The sequence below is a fragment of the Haliotis rufescens genome, unplaced genomic scaffold (assembly GCF_023055435.1).
Source record: "Haliotis rufescens isolate VD_foot unplaced genomic scaffold, xgHalRufe1.0.p SCAF_4, whole genome shotgun sequence".
In the NCBI taxonomy this organism is placed as follows: domain Eukaryota; kingdom Metazoa; phylum Mollusca; class Gastropoda; order Lepetellida; family Haliotidae; genus Haliotis; species Haliotis rufescens.
In genome coordinates this window covers 13,636,298-13,656,768 of record NW_025964112.1, presented here as the reverse complement: position 1 = coordinate 13,656,768, position 20,471 = coordinate 13,636,298, and the positions used below count along the sequence as shown (strand labels likewise).

Below are 20,471 nucleotides of genomic sequence, written 5' to 3'. Positions count from 1 at the left end.
GTTATGTGTAACAAGTCTCTACTTGGTGTAATGTGTAACAAGTCTCTACTTGCTGTAATGTGTAACAAGTCTCTACTTGGTGTAATGTGTAACAGGTCTCTACTTGTTGTAATGTGTAACAAGTCTCTACTTGGTGTAATGTGTAACAAGTCTCTACTTGGTGTAATGTGTAACAGGTCTCTACTTGTTGTTATGTGTAACAAGTCTCTACTTGGTGTAATGTGTAACAGGTCTCTACTTGTTGTTATGTGTAACAAGTCTCTACTTGGTGTAATGTGTAACAGGTCTCTACTTGTTGTTATGTGTAACAAGTCTCTACTTGGTGTAATGTGTAACAAGTCTCTACTTGGTGTAATGTGTAACAAGTCTCTACTTGGTGTAATGTGTAACAAGTCTCTACTCGGTGTAATGTGTAACAAGTCTCTACTTGGTGTTATGTGTAACAAGTCTCTACTTAGTGTAATGTGTAACAGGTCTCTACTCGGTGTAATGTGTAACAAGTCTCTACTTGGGGTTATGTGTAACAAGTCTCTCCTTGGCTGGCCTATGACAACAAGATGAGACGTACCTCAGCTGATACCTTGAGTTGCTTGAGTTGTTTTTCAAACTTGGTCTGTACAAGTGCCTCCTCGTTGACAAGGTCCACCTCCTTCTGCATCAGCTGTGTCTCAGCTGACTTCAATTTTCTCTCCATTGTCGAAAGTGACTTGATGCTATCAGACTCCATCAGCTCAAGATGGGCCTGCAAAAGTCAACAGTCAAATCTGTAGCTGGGAACAAGACTACAACAGTCAGGCATTGATGAATAGCATTACCATATTCACCTGGATAAGCGCCCTGCTCTCATAATCGCCCCCTCACGAACTATAAGATCAATCTTAGATAATTCTTATAAGCGCCAGTACTCACCCTGCATGTATACATGACAGTTCGTATTTTTGTGTGTAAAATATATATTTTTTACAGAAAATACAGCTGTGTAGAACAGGGTGAAATCTACAGCGAAAACATTACTGCAGGCATGTCAATACCAAAAATATCATGTCAACAAATCTGTCTCCTGTTAAGCCATTTAGGCCTGTAATTAAAGTCCTGTAATAAAATTGGGAACAGTGTATATATGTTTGATTAATTATGATCTATTTCATTACTGCAGTTAACTTTATTTTCAGCAAAATAGTGTGGGAACCGATCTGCAGATGACACCAGCTCACTGTTATATGCAGCAAGACTGACGAGACTGATGGTATTGGTGCCATGTCATAAACCTTAGTTGTCAGAGAATAAACTACCTAAATTGCATTAACTTTACGACCCGTGAAGATTCCGGGGTAGAATAGGTCTTCAGCAACCCATGCTTGCTGTAAAAGGCGACTAACGGGATTGGCAGGTCAGGCTCTCTGACTTGGTTGATGCATGTCATCCATCCCAATTGCGTGGATCGATGCTCATGATATTAATCACTGGATTGTCTGGTCCAGACACGATTATTTACAGACTGCCATCATATAGCTGGAATATTGCTGAGTGCGGCGTTAAACAACAAACAAAAAAACAAACCATAACCATACATTAGGAAGTCAGACAGTTTGTTTCAGGGTGTTTTCTGCCAAATGATCACTCGCTGGTCACTATCAAATGGTGGGCCGCCAAACAGTTCCATGCACACACAGGAAAACTGCAATTGCAAATGCTAATTAATAAACCAGAGATGTATTTCCGTTGTCGATAGACAAATGAAGAGAAACAATAATAACAAGTCTGAGAGTTTTATTCGTGGGACAATAATGGTTGCAGATTAATTTCTTTAGAGCTTTGCACTAAATAATCATCAAAGTAATGATGTTGGGTATTACATATTGAAAAAGCGGTAGTGCACGGTAGAGGTAAAACAGATATATACACACTGGTATGCTGGAACACGGCTTTAGAAAACGGCCCAATGCTAACCCAACACATGAATGAGTATCCCACCTGGAGAGCTTTGATTGTGTCCAAGTAGCCTTGCTCCCGCTGTTGGAGGTCAGCACTGACAGTGTCGTCTGCTCCAGTGGACCCCGAGTCCTGCTGATGGATGCTGGCACAGTAGGCATCACTGGCCTTCCCACACACCTACAACACATCACACTTCACTTGAGAAATTGTCATTCCTATATCTGTTTTTGACATCTGCTCCAATCCTGGAACACTTTTCACAAATCTGAGTACAACATTGGGATTCGATGTCCCCCCATTGTTGAAAATATAAATGTGATCCCTAAAGACATTAACACCTCTCCCGCTAATCAGATCATGTTATTGATATACCACTTCCGTAATCAACCCTCAACATTTGTTCTAATCAGCTGGGGTAGAACGGGTCTTCAGCAACCCATGCTTGCCATAAAAAGCAACTATGCTTGTCATAAGAGGCGACTAAATGGATCACATGGTCAGACTCCCTGATTTGGTTGATGCATGTCATCGATTCCAATCGCAAGGATCGACGCTCATGATATCAATCACTGGATTGTCTGGTCAAGATTCGATTATTTACAGACCGCCGTCATATAGCTGAAATATTGCTGAGTGCGGCGTAAAACAACAAACCAACCAAACCAATCTAATCAGCCCTTCACTAACAATATGCTGAAGTTCATTTCAATAAAAACAGCCATTCAGATATGGGTCATTAATGTGTAATAGTGCCATGTTTAATGTGGCTACCATGGTTTTTTTCAAAATCAAATCAGAATTCTGTGCGCAAACATTATACACACCATTGCTGGATATCATTTCATACAGTTTCTGCATCATAGAATGGGAATTCAAAATGCAGTCAACCTAGGTGTGGGGTGTGTGATATGTAAAGCCATTGTAGCAAGGTCAAAATACAATCATGCCAAAAGAAGTATAAAATGTTATTCCTCATACCACATACTTCTTTGAGGTTTCAGATAAAATGTTTTTTTTGTGTCTGTTTTGTTCGTTGTTTAACACCACACTCCAATATTCAAGCTATATGACAGCGGTCTGTAAATCATCATGTCTGGACCAGACAATCCAGTGATTGACATCATGAGCCTCGATCCACACAAGTGGGATACAATGACATGCATCAACCAAGTCAGCGAGCCTGACCACCCGATCCTGTTACTTGCCTCTTTGAACAAGCAAAGTCGCCTTTTATAGCAAGCATGGGTTACTCAAGTAAGATGCGAAAAAATGTACATGTTTAAAATGGATGAACAGTTGGACAGATGGACAATGCACACACCACAACATAAGTTCTGTTGAACTGAAAATACAGTCAAGCAAAAGATGGACACAACATACTTTGAATGGCAAGTCTAAACATTACATCACAAATATACTGGGCTACTACGGCGATGTCTTAAATCTGTTAACAAATTTAGAGGGAGAAAAAGTTCTATTCTTTAAGTCCTCATTTTATTATTTGTGTCGGAGGATTTCCCGCATGTAAATTAAGTACTAAACAACAACAGCTGTCGACAAGAATGGACAAAACACAATCAATTTGACATGATTGACCTCAGAATCTATTATATCATTACTTGAGGAATAAATATGGCACAGGACGACCAATATCTGTCGACACCTTCAAAAATCTCCCAAGGACCAATTCCTATAAATTATGGGGGGCATGAGTGGCCCAGTCATCTAAGGCACCGCATTTCGCTGTGCAGAGTTGCGTCTCTTGGACACGATAGGAACTTATGATTGTGGGTTCGAATCCTGGTTCGCCCAAATTATGTTTCTAGGTTTGTCAGCACCATACCTGTGGTCGTGGGTTTCACCGAAGTGGTAAACGTCTGAGACCTGCATCACTTCGGGCTCTCCTCCCACATTAAGCTGACACACCGCGATATAACTGGAATACTAAGAACCTTAGACGACCGGGCCACCCGTTCCCCCCCAATCTGAATTCAGAGTAAGGTGCATAATGAATGCTGTCTTTTAGTCTTATACTGCTGTGCACTGAGGATCATTTCAGGCCAGTTGGCCTTGAAGATAATATACCCCTGTTGAATCTCACCTGTGCAGCAAGGGCTGCCACCACAAACACCAGGGGGTAGTGAGACAGGGCGTGGCCTCCAGCCTCTGTCGTGGGGAGGAGGTTGAGCGTCATCAGGTGCTTTCTTGTTTCCAACACAGCATGACACATGACAGACTCACGACACTTGCACTGTAAGACCCAGGCATAACAATGAACACTGAGGAGACCTCTACCAGAGCTCAAAATTTTTTTTGAGCCATTGAACATTTACTCTCACATTGTCATTTCATTAACATATATTTAATCGGGCAGGGTGTATCTTCGTCTTCTTGTAAGTTATTTGTGAAACTGAGGCACTGTCACAAAATAGGTCCTGAATAACTTAAATCCAACTTGTTGTGACTGCCAATTGGCCAGAGTCATCTCCCTTTACAGCTCAATGAGCCATTCCTTACAGTATGAGTGAGTGAGTGAGGTTTTACGCCACTGTTAGCAATATTCCAGCAATACCAAGGCAGGGGACACCAGAAATGGGCTTCACACATTGTACACATATGGGAATCGAACCCGGGTCTTCGGCATGACGAGCGAACGCTTTAACCACTAGGCCACCTGACCACCTCCTTACAGTATAAGACAATCATTTGAGCCTTATCAAAAACTCACCAATCCAAAAAAACATTTTTAACAGACAAAATGATATTGGTATTCATACAAACAAAATATTCAACTTCATGTGACCTAGTTTTAAAGCATTTCTTAGTTTCAAGTGACTTTGTTGTTGTACGTTGTACAGTCCAGGACGCTCGGAAATATTGACTGACAGTTGTCATGAATCTGTGAAGGAAGCATGGATAAAAACACTGACCTCCAACAATGTCCCAACCAACCAATCAACATGTGGGTTGTACTGACAGCGCCAACCTGTTCTTGTTTTATCCCCTTAATGCCGAACACCAGGAAGGGTTACAACAAGTACAGTCTTTCAACGTCTTTTGTCAGGATATGGAACTTGAATTCATTATCTTTTCCTCTTTCCACATCTTTGTTTTACAAGAGATCTTTCAAAGCCAAAACTGCTGACCTACCTTGACATGTTTCTTCAGCTGGGAAGGGTTAAAGTTCATCTCCGTGTGGACCGCTTCCAAGTCCATCATCCATGTGGGAATACACACTCTGCTGTCTCTCTCACTGCAGGTCTGGAGGGAGAAGCATCATACAGCGGAAATACATGAATTTTGTTTTGTCCAACTAGTCTGATATACTTATGAATATAATAATTGCTTTATTATCCACTCTTTGGATCGTCTGTGATGAAGGTGTGTTGTCTACATAGTAGACTGTGGAGGGAAGGTGTCAACATGGCAACAATGATGGGGTTGTCCTGATTAGTGGAAAACTATACATCTGCTGCAGGTTTGACAATAAAAACAATAATGGTGATGCTGGATGTCCTAAAAATAAATGTATAAAGAAAATAGAAATCGTTCCATCCTTTCGCATAAATTTTGCATTTCTTGAAGCATGGACTGCTGTGGTGATGTGTAACACAGGCACCCCCATAATATCAAATAGTTGGACCCTTTTCTCTCCTTACATTACATTACTACGCTTGTAGTGAGTCTCTGTGTGTGTGTGTGTGTGTTTGGGGGGGGTCTGTCTGTGTGTGCATGCGTGTGTGTGTGTGCATGCGTGTGTGTGTGTGCATGCGTGTGTGTGTGTGCATGCGTGCATGCGTGTGTGTGTGTGTGTGTGTGTGTGTGTGTGTGTGTGTATGTGTGTGTGTGTGTGTGTGTGTGTGTGTGTGTGTGTGTGTGTGTGTGTGTGTGTGTGTGTGTGTGTAGGTCTGCCTCTGTGTGTGTGTATGTGTGGGTCTGTCTGTCTGCCTCTCTTTGTGTGTGTATGTGTGCGTGTGTGGGTCTGTCTGTTTCTGTGTGTGTGTGTAGGTGTGGGTCTGTCTGTCTGTTTCTGTGTGTGTGTATGTGTGGGTCTCTCTGTCTGTTTCTATGTGTGTGTGTGTGTGTATGTGTGCATGTGTGGGTCTGTCTGTCTGTCCCTGTGTGTGTGTGGCTGCCTCTGTGTGTGTGTATGTGTGTTTATGTGTGGGTCTGTCTGTCTGTTTCTCTGTGTGTGTGTATGTGTGGGTCTGTCTGTTTCTCTGTGAGTGTGTATGTGTGCGTGTGTGGGTCTGTCTGTTTCTCTGTCTGTGTGTATGTATGCGTGTGTGGGTCTGTCTGTTTCTCTGTGTGTGTGTATGTGTGCATGTGTGGGTCTGTCTGTTTCTCTGTGTGTGTGTATGTGTGCGTGTGTGGGTCTGTCTGTTTCTGTGTGTCTGTGTGTGTATGTGTGCATGTGTGTGTGTGTCTCTGTGTGTCTGTCTGTGTGTACATGAGTCTGTGTTTCCCTCTGTCTCTGTGTTTGTGTGTCTGTGTGTGTGTAAGCATGTGTATTTGTGTGTGTCTGTGTGTGCATCTGTGTCTCCCTGTGTGTGTGTCTCTCTCTCTCTCTCTGTCTCTCTCTGTGTGTCTGTCTCTGTGTTTCTGTCTGTCTCTCTGTCTGTTTGTGTCTCTCTCAGATACGTCACAAAGCCTGACCACCTGTTCCATTAAGTCGCCTCTTACGACCAGCATAGGTTGCTGGGACAAATTCTAATCCAGAATCGCCACAGGGTTATACCGGTTGTCATTTGAATGATGAAACAATTTGAGATGGTCACTGACTCATCAAGCCATCCTACCTTGCACATCAACTGGTGGTGCCACACATGTCACTTGACACAACAGTCCTTTTCCCATAATTAAGTTTTTTACTATTTTGCAAGTAATTCCCCATCTGGGAGCTAACCTGATAAACTTGCCATATCATGTCACTGGTGTATACATAGTGGCTTCTTTGGGTGCCAATCAGATGTTGGTGTAATGAACAAGGACAAGTTCTAACTGATCGGCATCTTATTTATTACTGTAATCCCCCTTTCAGGAAACTATAACCCAATAATCATCCCTTCAATGTAAAAAAAAAGTTGAATAACATTAAATCTATATTTATACTTTTGTTAATGTTTTACTTTATTGTTTATATTACAAACATTGTTCGTTAAGATAATTTTCTTACAATTTCAGTTTGCTACCTTGCACACTCAAAATCTCGTGATGAGTCAGGGGAGATAAGTTTGCTTTGAAATTGTCATAGCCTTTCCACAGCCAAATCAGAATTATAGCTTTCATTTTTGCAACCCTTTAAACATGAACTTGACCATGAAAACATGTAAGACAGTACATAAAATATAAATTGGCAAAAGATGTATTTAAAAACTTTGTCAGTTTAATCATGGTCTGGCTGTCCTCTCGAAAAAGATGCCAGCATTTAAAACAAAAAAGAACAAATTGTTAAAATACGAACTGGGCATTGTTCTTGTTTCTTGTTAACTTATAACACATTGCACACACATAAGTAATATTAATACTTTCAGGTATGTGACTGGATTAATTACATATTTGGAGTCGCTAACCTCTCTGCGTGGGGTATCGATAACATCTATGACAGCAAGACTGAAGGATGGGTCGGCCATGTTGGTAAGGGACACGGCCTCCTGTAGGACGCGCCTCTGCTCCGACGAAAGCGATGAATACGGGACAGTCACTGATTCCTTCATACGCTGCTGGGTTAATGCTGCGTTGAGGTTGCCATAACGACCAGATTTTATCAAGAGCTTGATCATGGTGTCATTACAAAGCACCGCCTGAAACATTGACATAGATACACTATACAAAAGTATTCAACATACTTATGAAAGGACTGGTGAAATCAACCTTTCCTATATTTGGTACCGTAAATGATCAATTAGTACAGTCATAACAATACTGTGAAATTCCATTGATCCAGATGGTACAGATGCCAGTGAAATCGTCCTGATGACACATTTATATATCTACAACAACAAATAAAGGGACTTTGGAAGAAACTTCATCCTTATTGTGTACTGTGGTGCTTTTTCCGATATAATTCAATTCACTTGTAATGACATTCACATAGCTGTTCGCTGTTTTCACATTTTATCATTAAGTTTCAACATTTGTTTGTTTGTTATTTGTCATCTCCCCGAGGCAAGGGAGTTAACGGACAATAAAAGTCCATTTTCCAACCGTGCAGAACTAGGCTGGAATTGTGGAGTTATATTTTGTCTGGGCTAACGAGTCTATGCATAGTATATAATCAAAATCGTGTTACGAAATCGACATCCGGGTGCAGGATTTGCAAAGCATGTGTACCGCCAACTCGTCGTCAGCAGATATTTTCCAAATCTTTTCATGTTTTTTATCAAGTTCCTCACGTGATTTGATGCACTTCACAAAGTAAGAGCCGTTTTATCACAATATAGATTTTCATTATCGATCAGATCATCCTGACTCGGCACCACCATTTTGTTTGAAGCAAATGCAAGTGATATGAGTGGTGGAATCTGATTGGTCAATAGGTGGGACATAGAAGGGACGTAACTTGTAATAGCCAATGGTGGCGCCGCACTTGAGGCCAGAAATTCCAGCCCAGTTCAGCAAGGGTGGAAACTGGACTTTTACAGTGAGTTAACTCCCTTGTCTTGGGAAGATGGTTGTTTCCAGTCAATATTCCCGGGAAAGGACGGCAGCCTGCAAGTAATCAAGACTGGGCTGGACAAACCAGTGATTGATACTATGAGCAATGTCCCACCCTGTACAATGACGTGCAATCAACCTGACTAGCAAGTCTGATAGGGCTGGGACGAGTAACTCAGGTACTCGGGTCGGGTGGGTACTGGGTAGGACACGTGATATATTGTTTAATGACAAAAATTATCTAAAACACTATGGTTACACTACAAGTCACTAATGTTTCCATTTCTTTCTGACTCTGCACCCACTCCTGACTTTAATATGTTTGAATAAAGATAAAACTTCATGCAGTAAACTTCAATGTTTGCAAGACCAGATCATTTTACGTGTATTTTTTACCTGTCTCATGACCTACGGGTACCCGGGTAGGGTCGGGTGATAGAGGGGTGGGTACCCGGGTAGTGAATTTGGACTCGTCCCAGCCCTAAAACCTGACCACCAGATCACCTCCTCTATGAAGCATAGGATACTGGCAATCTATTCAAACCTGGAATCCTCACAGTGGAAGCTTCAACCAGAATAAATTGTGAATGAATCTGCCATGTCAAGGCCAATGAGTTCATTGTAATGAGTGAGTATTGTTTTATGCTGCTTTTAGCAATATTCCAGCAAAATCAAGACGGGTGACACCAGAAATTGACTTTACACATCGTATCCATGTGGGGAATTAAAACCCGGGCCTTCGGTGTGATGAGCAAACAGCTTGACCGCAAGGCGAACACATCTCCCCATTTATTGTAATGCTACAAGTGTTGTATCTGCTGGTTGTACACTGACCGTCCTGTGCAACTCATCCCTCACAGCCTGAATGTCTGCCGCCTCCGTGTTGTTGAGGACAGGGAAGGCCGAGTCGCCATACTGTCTGCACAGAGAAATAGTTGCATCAATATGTACACATATCTACAGAGGCAGCAACAATGTGTTTGTATAAACCTTTTCTCCAAAAAAGATACAAGTGTGCACATCCAGTCATGCCATGACATTATAACTAGAGTAATACTGTATTCGACGTAATAAGCACCCAGGGCGCCCTCAAAATTAGAAATTGGAGGCTCTTATTAGAATAAAATTTTGAGAGTTGAAAGATCGTAAATTTCGTGGTTTATACTGACAGCCTGACTAGCCAATATATAAGCAAATATCGCCATGGGCGCTTAATAGTGGGGCACTTATTATGTCGAATACAGTTTTAAAGAATTGGCTGGTCCTTAACCTTTTTGTGTTGTATATATTGCCACATTTGTACCAGCAAGAATATGATTTTTTTCCAAATAGGTCTGGTTGCTTTTTGGGTTACAGCACATTTTCTTTTTCATCTGAACATTTAAGAAAGCAACCTTAGGATAAATTCATTGCAGATATTTTTATGGTTGTATTTATCCAAATGTGAATGTCTTCTTTGTAGAAAACTGACTTTCAATCATGTAGTTCTTTGCACATAGGGAAATGAAGTTTATCAATGTTCATTATTTCTACACTCCATAAAATGAATGACATAACATTTTAGTCTTAAAAAAATAAAAGAATTGGTTCTCAGGCAATGGTTTTTGAAAATATAGTGTGGGCGGGCGGTGTCTTTTCTTTCTTTTTTGGGTTGATCAAACTAGTATGTAACCAATAAACAGTTGTGTAATCAATAAACAATAATTGTGTACAATCACCATGGGAAAGGGCCTCCCTACATAAATGTATTTTTTGATGATTAAAATACTGGAATACAGTATTTGACTACCAATGGACTTGGAATATCTAAGGATTCTTTTGTATTTTAAAAAAAATATAAATATAAACAAAACGTGCGGCGAACTTTATGGTGATGAGGGAGGTGCCTGAGAAGCAAGACTATTATTTTTTCTAGCCTCAGTAACTGATCTCAAGACTTCTGTTCACCTACTTTAGAAACTGATCTGCAATTACAAGAGCCATTTCTGGAGTTGCATAATCAGCAGCATGACGCACATCTCTGTATTTGCTGAAATGTACAAATATAGCGTATAAATATACATTTCTTTTTCTGTATTCCACTCTGCTACAATAGCATAGTATAACAGCAAGTGTAGATGAACACAGCCACAGGGCACAGGGCACGCCACAGGGCACTCACAAAGACTTAAGTGTGCCAACAAGAAGGACTGTTGCTCTATCTTCACACTGTGAATGTCAATTCACCATAAGCCAGATGACAAGCAGTTGTAATGTAGGTAGCTTGCCCGCTTCATTTTCACTGATATTTTAACATCATGGTCAATTTCTGAATCTCCAGGTTTATCTTATTAGTCATACTGTGCACTACATGTGTAAATTTTTTTATGTTTGTCCAAATTGCATTTTGCCAAAGAACATTTATCACTGGCAATGTATTTTTAATTACAGCAAGGCATTTTTATTTTTTTTAAAGACATGGTTTGCCCTTCAGGTACCAGGAACTTATTTAACCATGCCTTTACAAGTTTTGCAATTCTCTTTTGGCATTCCAGTAAAAGGATTGTTGAACCTGTCAGTGTTGTAACGTGAAGTGTGTCTCACTCATTAAACAACAGGTGATAGTACTTCTCCGCAAGGCTGGGTTTCTTCTGCAGTGCCCGGATCCACATTCCACTCACCTGAAGCAAGACAAGTAGATACAGAGACATGAACAACTGATGACCAACATCAGCAGTCTGTGTACGAAAGTGTCTCTTGGCATCATATTCAGAAGAATTACACTTGTTAACATACAGACTATCATTAGCTGAGTGTCTCAGACGTAACTGTCCTTGTCACTGTATTGTACCACGGACCTATATACAAGTCCGTGATTGTACCAAACAAAGTAGGACTGGTGGTGAAGTCACCAACTGAGTTCCGGGAAAGAAATGTATTTTCCCTCAAGTGTGCCCCAGGGCACTTATGAAGATATTCAGATGTGTCAGGGCTTCAGATAAGCAGCGTATTTGCATCAAATATCCCCCCCCAAATATTCAAAACCCAATTACTTTCAATTAACTTGTGTACAGAAATGCATGCATGAAATGAAAAACTCAAATGTATAAAAACAGCATGGTGGTCTATGTCACTGGTCTACAAACCTGGTGGTCTATCTCACTGGTCTACACACCTGGTGGTCTATCTCACTGGTCTACACACCTGGTGGTCTATCTAACTGGTCTACACACCTGATGGTCTATCTCACTGGTATACACACCTGGTGGTTTGTCTAACTGGTCTACACACCTGATGGTCTATCTAACTGGTCTACACACCTGGTGGTCTATCTAACTGGTCTACACACCTGGTGGTCTATCTCACTGGTCTACACACCTGGTGGTCTATCTCACTGGTCTACAAACCTGATGGTCTATCTCTCTTGTCTCCACACCTGGTGGTCTATCTCACTGGTCTACAAACCTGGTGGTCTATCTCACTGGTCTACACACCTGGTGGTCTATCTCACTGGTCTACACACCTGGTGGTCTATCTCACTGGTCTACACACCTGGTGGTCTATCTCACTGGTCTACACACCTGGTGGTCTATCTCACTGGTCTACAAACCTGGTGGTCTATCTCACTGGTCTACACACCTGGTGGTCTATCTCACTGGTCTACACACCTGGTGGTCTATCTCACTGGTCTACACACCTGGTGGTTTGTCTAACTGGTCTACACACCTGGTGGTCTATCTCACTGGTCTACATACTTGGTGGTCTATCTCACTGGTCTACACACCTGGTGGTTTGTCTAACTGGTCTACACACCTGGTGGTCTATCTCACTGGTCTACACACCTGGTGGTCTATCTCACTGGTCTGCACACCTGGTGGTCTATCTCACTGGTCTACACACCTGGTGGTCTATCTCACTGGTCTACACACCTGGTGGTTTGTCTAACTGGTCTACACACCTGGTGGTCTATCTCATTGGTCTACAAACCTGGTGGTCTATCTCACTGGTCTACACACCTGGTGGTCTATCTCACTGGTCTACACACCTGGTGGTCTATCTCACTGGTCTACACACCTGGTGGTCTATCTCACTAGGCTTGGGCACAGCATTCCTGTCTCTGTCCAACTGTAGATGGACAAAGTCCACCCCAGCAGCCAGGTCCTCCTGTGACAGGTCCGACACCCAAATGCCCTTCATGTACAGCTGGCCATTATGATGGGGGTCCAGCAGCAATGTTCCTGTGAAACAAACATCTTGCTAACATGTACGATTGACAGTATCAATATAAAATGAAATTACCACTGAATTGAAAAGATTGGGAACAACAAGGTCAAGTCAGGGGCCAGGTCAGGGCTGGTCATTTTAAATGTTTTGATAGAGCCCAGGACTTTTAAAAAAAATATTATCTGTTCCTGAAAATGCTGGAATCTTTTTCCCCCCAGGTTAACAAAATATAATGAACTTATTCACTGTAAATGCAGGATGTTGGCTGCTCATCTTAGAAAAGTGAAAGATGCATTAACCAAAATATATCCTGTCTCAAACAAAAATACATCCAACACCTCCTCCCACCTTTCCCATACCCAACACACCTCACCCAGCCCCCTTCCAACCCCTCCAAACACGCAGACCCCCTCAAATGCCCAGCATCCCTCCTACACCCAACACCCTCCCATCCCCACACCCAACACCATACCCAACACCTTATCACAACCAGCCCTTCACCCAACACCCTCCCACCCCTCATCACACCCAACACTCTCCCACCCCTCATCACACCCAACACCTTATCCCAACCAGCCCTTCACCCAACACCCTCTCACGCAGCCTCACACCCAACACCCCTCCCACCCCTCATCACACCCAACACCCCTACTACCCCTCCTCCCACCCAGCCCCACACCCAACACCCCTCCCACCCCTCATGACACCCAACACCCCTACCCCCCTCATCCCACCCAGCCCCACACCCCTCTCACCCAGAATATTAACAGGTAGTCCCCCACAGTTTACTATGTCAGCTGGCATCCCATGTTACCAAGTTTATTGTATCCTGATTCAATCGCCACCTTAGCTTTGTTTCAGACATGATGTCACCATGTCACTATGTCTACTTCTGTTATGACTACCTTTGCACATGATCTCTCTCGCTATCTAACCAGAATGGACTGACACTGTCTCTTGCAAATGATTCAAACAAAGCTATGGTCCAGAATGGGCCCAGGGTATTTAAGATGACAGAAAGGAGCCATAATACCCTTGACAATAGAGGATGGTCAGCAGATTCATGGTACTTTCACAAACCTAGGGAAACTTGCTTGAAACTTCTTCATGTTAAAAAGCAAATGTAGGAACATTACTGCAATAAAAACAGCAAAATTACTGGAACAAAAATGATGTCATAAACATACATACCTAGCTCAGTCTTAACAAAGTCTGCTGGAGGTCTTAAAAACAGGAATCTTGGCAGCTGGAAAATATTAATATTAAAATATCAATACACCAACATTATTAAAGTTCTATGAAAGGGACACAATTGAACTGGGGTTGAAAAAAGTGAATTGCATACATGGACTAAAGCTATTCACTCATAAAACTTTAAAAAAGTATTCAAATTCTTATACATGTCACGTCTTTGCATGGCAGATATATGAGGTATATATGTGATAAATCGCAAACAATGAAGAACAAAGCATGGATTATTTCACAATAAAACATCATTACGCCATTTCTGGAAATTAAAAAATGCCCTTGCCCTGTAGAAGGGGTACGTGCGCTTGTACTTGTCCGGACTGATGCCGATTTATTTAAATGCTGTATATCACATACATATCCTCGTCAATGCTTACAAATTTCTTCCAGTGTTGGTTTTCAACTCCACTGATCTTCGTGCATGTATAGGACTTCTCACTCTTGCCCAGTTCTGTGTCACTGTTGGAAAACAATGATCCACTTACATGACTGAGGTGATCATACTTTATGTCTGGTTTCATTCCTGACATTGCCACAGTTCTTTCAGCATATCTTGGGGTCAACTGCCAAGGCTGGGAACCCATCATAGCATATCATTTTACTGTGTCTAAAACTAAGTGTTCCCGTATTCATTTCTATCAGTATACATACCATATATTTATACAGTGGTAGCCCCAAGTTAATGCCAGGAGCAAGGGAAATCTCTGGGCGCTGGTATGGTGCTCATAAACGGAGGAATATGATCACGGAGGAATATAATCACGGCGAGTCTAGGATATCCAGCCATGACTATGATCCTGCCGGAGTCCTGTCTGCTCAGCACAGCAAGGTATAACCACCAGGAGAAGGAGGTGAGGTGAGGTTAAACGGGGTTTAACGTCGCATCCAAGATTATTGCACTTATATAGCGATGTGCATGCACATGTGTGTGGCTGCTTGTACTAGTCAGGACTGATGCCGATTTATAGTGCTAGCACACTGAGATACCATGCCGCAGTTTAACATGAATACCCCACTCAGACACAGTATACTGACTCTAAGGCGACCAGTCCTTGTTTTATCCCCTAAATGCCGAGCCAGACAGGGTAACAAGTACCCTCTTTTAACGTCTTTTGGTATGACGCTGCCCGCAATCAACAAATGATCAAACTCTGAACCTTCCGCTGGCCGGGTGGACGCTCTACCACAAGACCACGGAGGCGGTCTCACCAGGAGAAGGAACAGGTGCAGTTTGTGACTTCAGACACTTGTCCAAGCCTGGGTCTAGTCAAGTTTGTTTTGGTGTTGTTAGCTCAGCTGATATGAGACATCAGATGAACACAAAAATCTACAGGAAATATTCCAAGTAACAAGTTCAGGCTTGTGAACTCAAAAGTTTTGGGCGGATATAGTGATGTAGTAATATGTCGATATATTCAGATCTGAACTGCACAGAAAACAGACACATTTTGTGGATGGTAATTTTTGGAATCAAGTGATTGATTGATAATTTAAGTACCTTTCACCTTGATTGAAGCTATCTAGATCCTCAAGTCTTTCTATAAATAAAAGAAAATGTTGCTAGAAATTGGAATGAACGATATTGAATGATCGATCCAGTGAACCACATTCCAGGTATAACATGGACTCCTGTAAATAATCAAGTCTTGACCAGCCAAACTTGTGACAATCCACATCCATTCTGTACAGGCCTATCCAGCTTGACTATGTACAGACATATAACTAAGAAAATGTACTTTATGGATAAAAGTTTGTTCCAAATTACTGGACAAAAGCGCTTAGTTGGAAATCGGGGATGAATCCCTGGGTGTGTAATCTTACACCACATATATGAAATTGTTCCATAACAGATAACATGATAGTAAAATGCTGAAATCAAAACTTACCTGAAATAACAACTGACAAAACCTTTTCACCAAATTCTTCATTATGCAACAGTTGAAACTCCCAAATATCACTTCCAGTTTCCATGGTAACCAAATGACCTTGTCTTACCAGTGCCAAAGCGCCTATTTTTAGTCCTTCACCAAATTGGCCAATCACCTCTTTTGTATCAGCCTTAGCACTGTACCCTAGCAACAAGATCTTCTTCTGCAGAGCTGTGCATTCATTAGTAAGCATCAGCCTATTTTCTAATACATTGTATATAAGATGTCCTAGAATTTTTTCTTTCTTGGAAACTGGGTTCTTGATAAATGCTTCATACTTCTGTTCGGTAACATTCTTCTCACACCTGAATTCAACCTTGACACTGGTATCTAAAGGGAGATCATCCAACATGGCTGCCATGGAATGAAGACCATCATGCCAATTTTGGACAAGTTCCCGTATTCCTTCCCATGTTCCCCAGGACCTGGCATATCTTGATGTCACAGTTAGGGGGATAACTCTCTGTGTAGTCATGATGACTCACCTGTAAAGATCCATAAAACAATTCTAAAAATCATGATCAAAGTAACAGAAAAAATACCCCAATATATCAGTGAGAAATCGCTATATGGCTGAAATAGTGCAGATGTGACATTAAATTTAAACTCACTCATTGAGAAAACATTGTTCTTTATAGATAATAACTACAATATGGATTTTATAAGCAGGGATGTATAACTCTTCATTTCTTTATCATTTGATTCACAATTTATTATCTCAGGAGTTGAACTGTCTGAATAATGAGAGCATTATGGGCATGAGCATTATGAAACTTCCACATTTAGATATAAAACTTCATGTACATTTTGTTTGTTCGTTTGCTTGTTGTTTAATGCTGCACTCAGCAATATTCCAGCTATATGACGGCAGTCTGTAAATAATCGAGTCTGGACCAGACGATCCAGTGATTGACATCATGAGCATCGATCTACGTAATTGAGTGACTGAGTCAGTCAGTCAGTATGGTTTTACGCCGCTTTTAGCAATATTCCAGCAATATCACAGCGGGGGACACCAGAAATAGGCTTCACAAATTGTACCCATATCGAGAATCGAACCTGAGTCTTCGGCGTGACGAGCGAACGCTTTAACCACAAGGCTACGCCTTGCCAACCAGCCTGACCCTCCGATCCCATTAGTCGCCTCTTACGTAAAGCAGAGTCGCCTTTTACAGCAAGCACGGGTTGCTGAAGACCTATTCTACCCTGGATCTTCACTGGTGTCATATACATACTACAGGTAAGCTTTCAATGGGCTGGTAAAAGAGCAAGCCTGAACTTCCTTATGGGTGAGCAGCGTTCGAAATTAAGGGGGGACCTGGGTCCTTGAAGATTGCTCTATCTGAATATAGGAATCGCTGAATTTTCAACCAATAACATTAAGGATATGACAAACCCTTGACTTTCATGCTAAGTGGGTTTCACCAGTCTATGGCCTGCCTCGCTTTTGACTTTCCTACTAATAAACTGGCATGCCATGATATAGCTGTTCAAAACATAGATATTATTTTAAAAACTGCACCGTAAAATGGTAAGTGCATTATATTTAACACAGGACAGTATATTCTCATGCATATATGCCATGAGAGAGTGAGTGAATATGGCTTTACACTGCTTTTCACAATTAATCAGCAATACCACAGTAATCTAGACTTGCCCACTATTATGTAGGCTGTATTGGATATATTTGACTAAAGGGGACACCAGAAATGGGCTTTACACATTGTACCCATTTGGTGAATTGAACCAGCGCCTTTGGCAAAACAAGCAGAAGCCAGGTTGCCCCATCGCCCCTTTCTGGCCGTGACAAGATGCTGTCCTGGTAGCTATGTGTAGGAGAAACCATGTCTCCGAGGGATTACTAGAGATTGTAAACCCTCACATGAATGACGTTCCCAAATGTGGGGTTTACAATCTCTAGTAATCTCGAAGAGACATGGTTTGTCCAACATGTAAACCGACTCATTGCATAGAAAACGTTTTTAATTAAATAACTGTAATAAAAACTCTCAAATGTATAACCTGTATCGGAGATGAAATATCGCCTTCAGTCGTGAACTCGGTTCAATGAAACCGGTGACCTCAGCACATGGGTTTTGCAACGTTGCGAAATTTGCACGTGGGTCTTGTAGGCTGTTCGTAGTTTTTGGTTTTTTTCTATCAAGGGTTTACAATGATTGTAAGCCCTCCTGCCAAGTGTTACAATTGTTGTAATACCTCCTACGAGGTGTTACCACAATTTCAAAAACTCGATATCGAGTAACACAAACAGCCAGTAGGTTTATAAAACACTGGTGTCATGTGACAAAAGGGAATTACATTGTGACATTTTTTGGTCACGGGTTATTTTCGGGGATAAAACCTTCTGGTATCAAAAGTGTTGTTGGAGTCGTTTATGGCACAGGTACTTCATAAATGTACCCAAGGCTGCGCCCCTCATGGTTTATTCCCACTGCATTGTTTTATTGTACGATAAACAACTCCCACTCGCCGTTTATTTCTTAAAATAAATAAACATCAGTTTACTATATTGTCGTTCTTTTACTTCATTTCCTTACCACAAAACGCTGCTGTTGTGTAGAAAGTCACTGTCTGATTGGCGGGAGAGATGTTCGTTGGTCGGATGACAGTAATGCCAGATTGACGGTTTTATTTCCAATTGACACTTTCTAAAAATAACGCCCTACTCATCTTACTGATGGCCAATGTTGGTGTTTACCTCGTCACGTTGAACATAGTTTAGAGTTACCCGCCCTTGGTGTATATGGCGGGAAATTATGAATAGCAAGATGACACAGTATTGTCGCAAATGAATATTCGCTGTAAACAATGTCAACAGCATATCTACACAAAAGAAACCTAAAGCCATTAACACCATATTTCTTATATGATCTATACTTGATATTAGCTCATGGATGTATTCAGGCCTATAAAGATCCGCGATTCGCCTACATACTGCATGTGTTTAATGTTGAGATAACAACACATGCTTATATAGGAGTACCGTATTCGACGTAATAAGCGCCCCGCTCTAATAAGCGCCCACGGCGATATTTGCTAATATATTGGCTAGTGAACAATCCCAATTAGCACCCCTTCCGATTGATCAATGTTCACGAGACTTATTAATTCGCGTACAATACGCACTCGTGTGTTATATGCACCCTTAATTATGGGCTATTCAATTTTAGAAAAATATATCTGTCGTACATAAACATTTCAGGCTGTCAGCATAAACCACGAAATGTATCTTTCAACTCTGTGGTTTTTTACCAAAATAATATTCTAATAAGAGCCCCCTATTTCTAATTTTTAGAACGCCTATTACGTCGATTACGGTATACAATATTCTTTGAACATAAAATAGCTTAACTAAAGCTTCTGATTTAAGCATGAAGAACACAAATAAATCAAATTAATATGAGCAACACGACCTTATGCAAAAACGCCCCAAATTGACAATAACGGCTCCAGAGTTTAATTTTTATGCTATTTCATAGGCCGGGTTCGAATACCCACGAGGGTACAATATGTGAAGCCCATTTCTGGTGTCCCTGCCGTGCTATTGCTGCAATGTTGCTCAAGGTGGCGTAAAACCATACGCCGCTTACTTACTCACTCATACGACGATGAACGTTTCATTCAGACAAGCTGTCTGCAAAATGAAAGTCTTCTGATCTGTTCGATCTCCTTAGTCCGCCACCAGGACAACCTCCTTCGCAAATGTGGACCAAGTGTACAAGTTCAAGATCTGTTTGCAACAGCACATCCAAAACACCGCAGAGGTCAAGCAGAACCTCATCCAGCTTCAGCATGTTCAGCCGACTTCATTCACTCAAGTTTCAATCTTGCACGATGTCGACTCGGTTGATGCATGTCATCGTATCCCAATTGCGTGGATGCTCATGATGTCAATCACTGGATTGTCTGGTCTCGATTATTAACAGACCGCCGTAATATAGCTTGAATATTGCTGAGTGCGGCGTTAAACAACAAACAAACAAACATGCATTCTCTAAAATGCATTTGTTCAAGCAACAAATTTGGGTATTAACATCGCTTGTCTTGCAATGTTTAATCTTTCCCTGTGAACATGGAACGATAGAGGTGCATTCCACGGGGTTATACTTCAAGGCTATCGAGCATCAAATGGGTTACCATTATATAGCAATTAGCCAATTAGTGAGAAAACCAATATTGTGAAGGACCTTCTACAGTCAGGATGACCTCCTGTGAGGTCATAGCAGGCACACATGCACTTTGTATGACGGGAAACCCTGTATCTCCGTCAACGTTCCCTTTTCCACCATAGACAGGGACAAGCATGCTTCTCCCGAAGGCTGCGCAGTGGCACACCAGTCCGCCTGGTAGTTTGATCACTGTGTGTGTGTGTAACCCTACGGGAAACTCCTACCAAGCATTCTTGGGTTCATCAAAACCATCTTGCTTTCCTGTCGCATCCACATGAGAGTGGTTATGCCATTCTCAATAAAATTAGAT

General features: G+C 41.6%; 1 protein-coding gene across 1 annotated transcript in view; it reads right to left on the bottom strand.

Annotated features, from left to right (window-relative positions):
- The window catches only part of LOC124111395, a 46,519-nt gene extending 27,829 nt beyond the window's left edge, over nt 1-18,690 (bottom strand). The window contains exons 1-14 of the mRNA XM_048382045.1: nt 18,530-18,690; nt 15,930-16,456; nt 15,542-15,581; nt 14,421-14,502; nt 13,987-14,041; nt 12,646-12,809; nt 11,176-11,252; nt 10,544-10,621; nt 9,427-9,511; nt 7,509-7,739; nt 5,086-5,196; nt 4,037-4,186; nt 1,975-2,112; nt 569-742 (exon numbers count right to left, since the gene is read on the bottom strand). Of these exons, the coding sequence (XP_048238002.1) occupies nt 569-742; nt 1,975-2,112; nt 4,037-4,186; nt 5,086-5,196; nt 7,509-7,739; nt 9,427-9,511; nt 10,544-10,621; nt 11,176-11,252; nt 12,646-12,809; nt 13,987-14,041; nt 14,421-14,502; nt 15,542-15,581; nt 15,930-16,446 (1,902 nt within the window). The 5' untranslated portion in view covers nt 16,447-16,456; nt 18,530-18,690. The remainder of the gene's footprint in view (nt 1-568; nt 743-1,974; nt 2,113-4,036; nt 4,187-5,085; nt 5,197-7,508; nt 7,740-9,426; nt 9,512-10,543; nt 10,622-11,175; nt 11,253-12,645; nt 12,810-13,986; nt 14,042-14,420; nt 14,503-15,541; nt 15,582-15,929; nt 16,457-18,529) is intronic.
- Nucleotides 18,691-20,471: the final 1,781 nt, after the last annotated feature.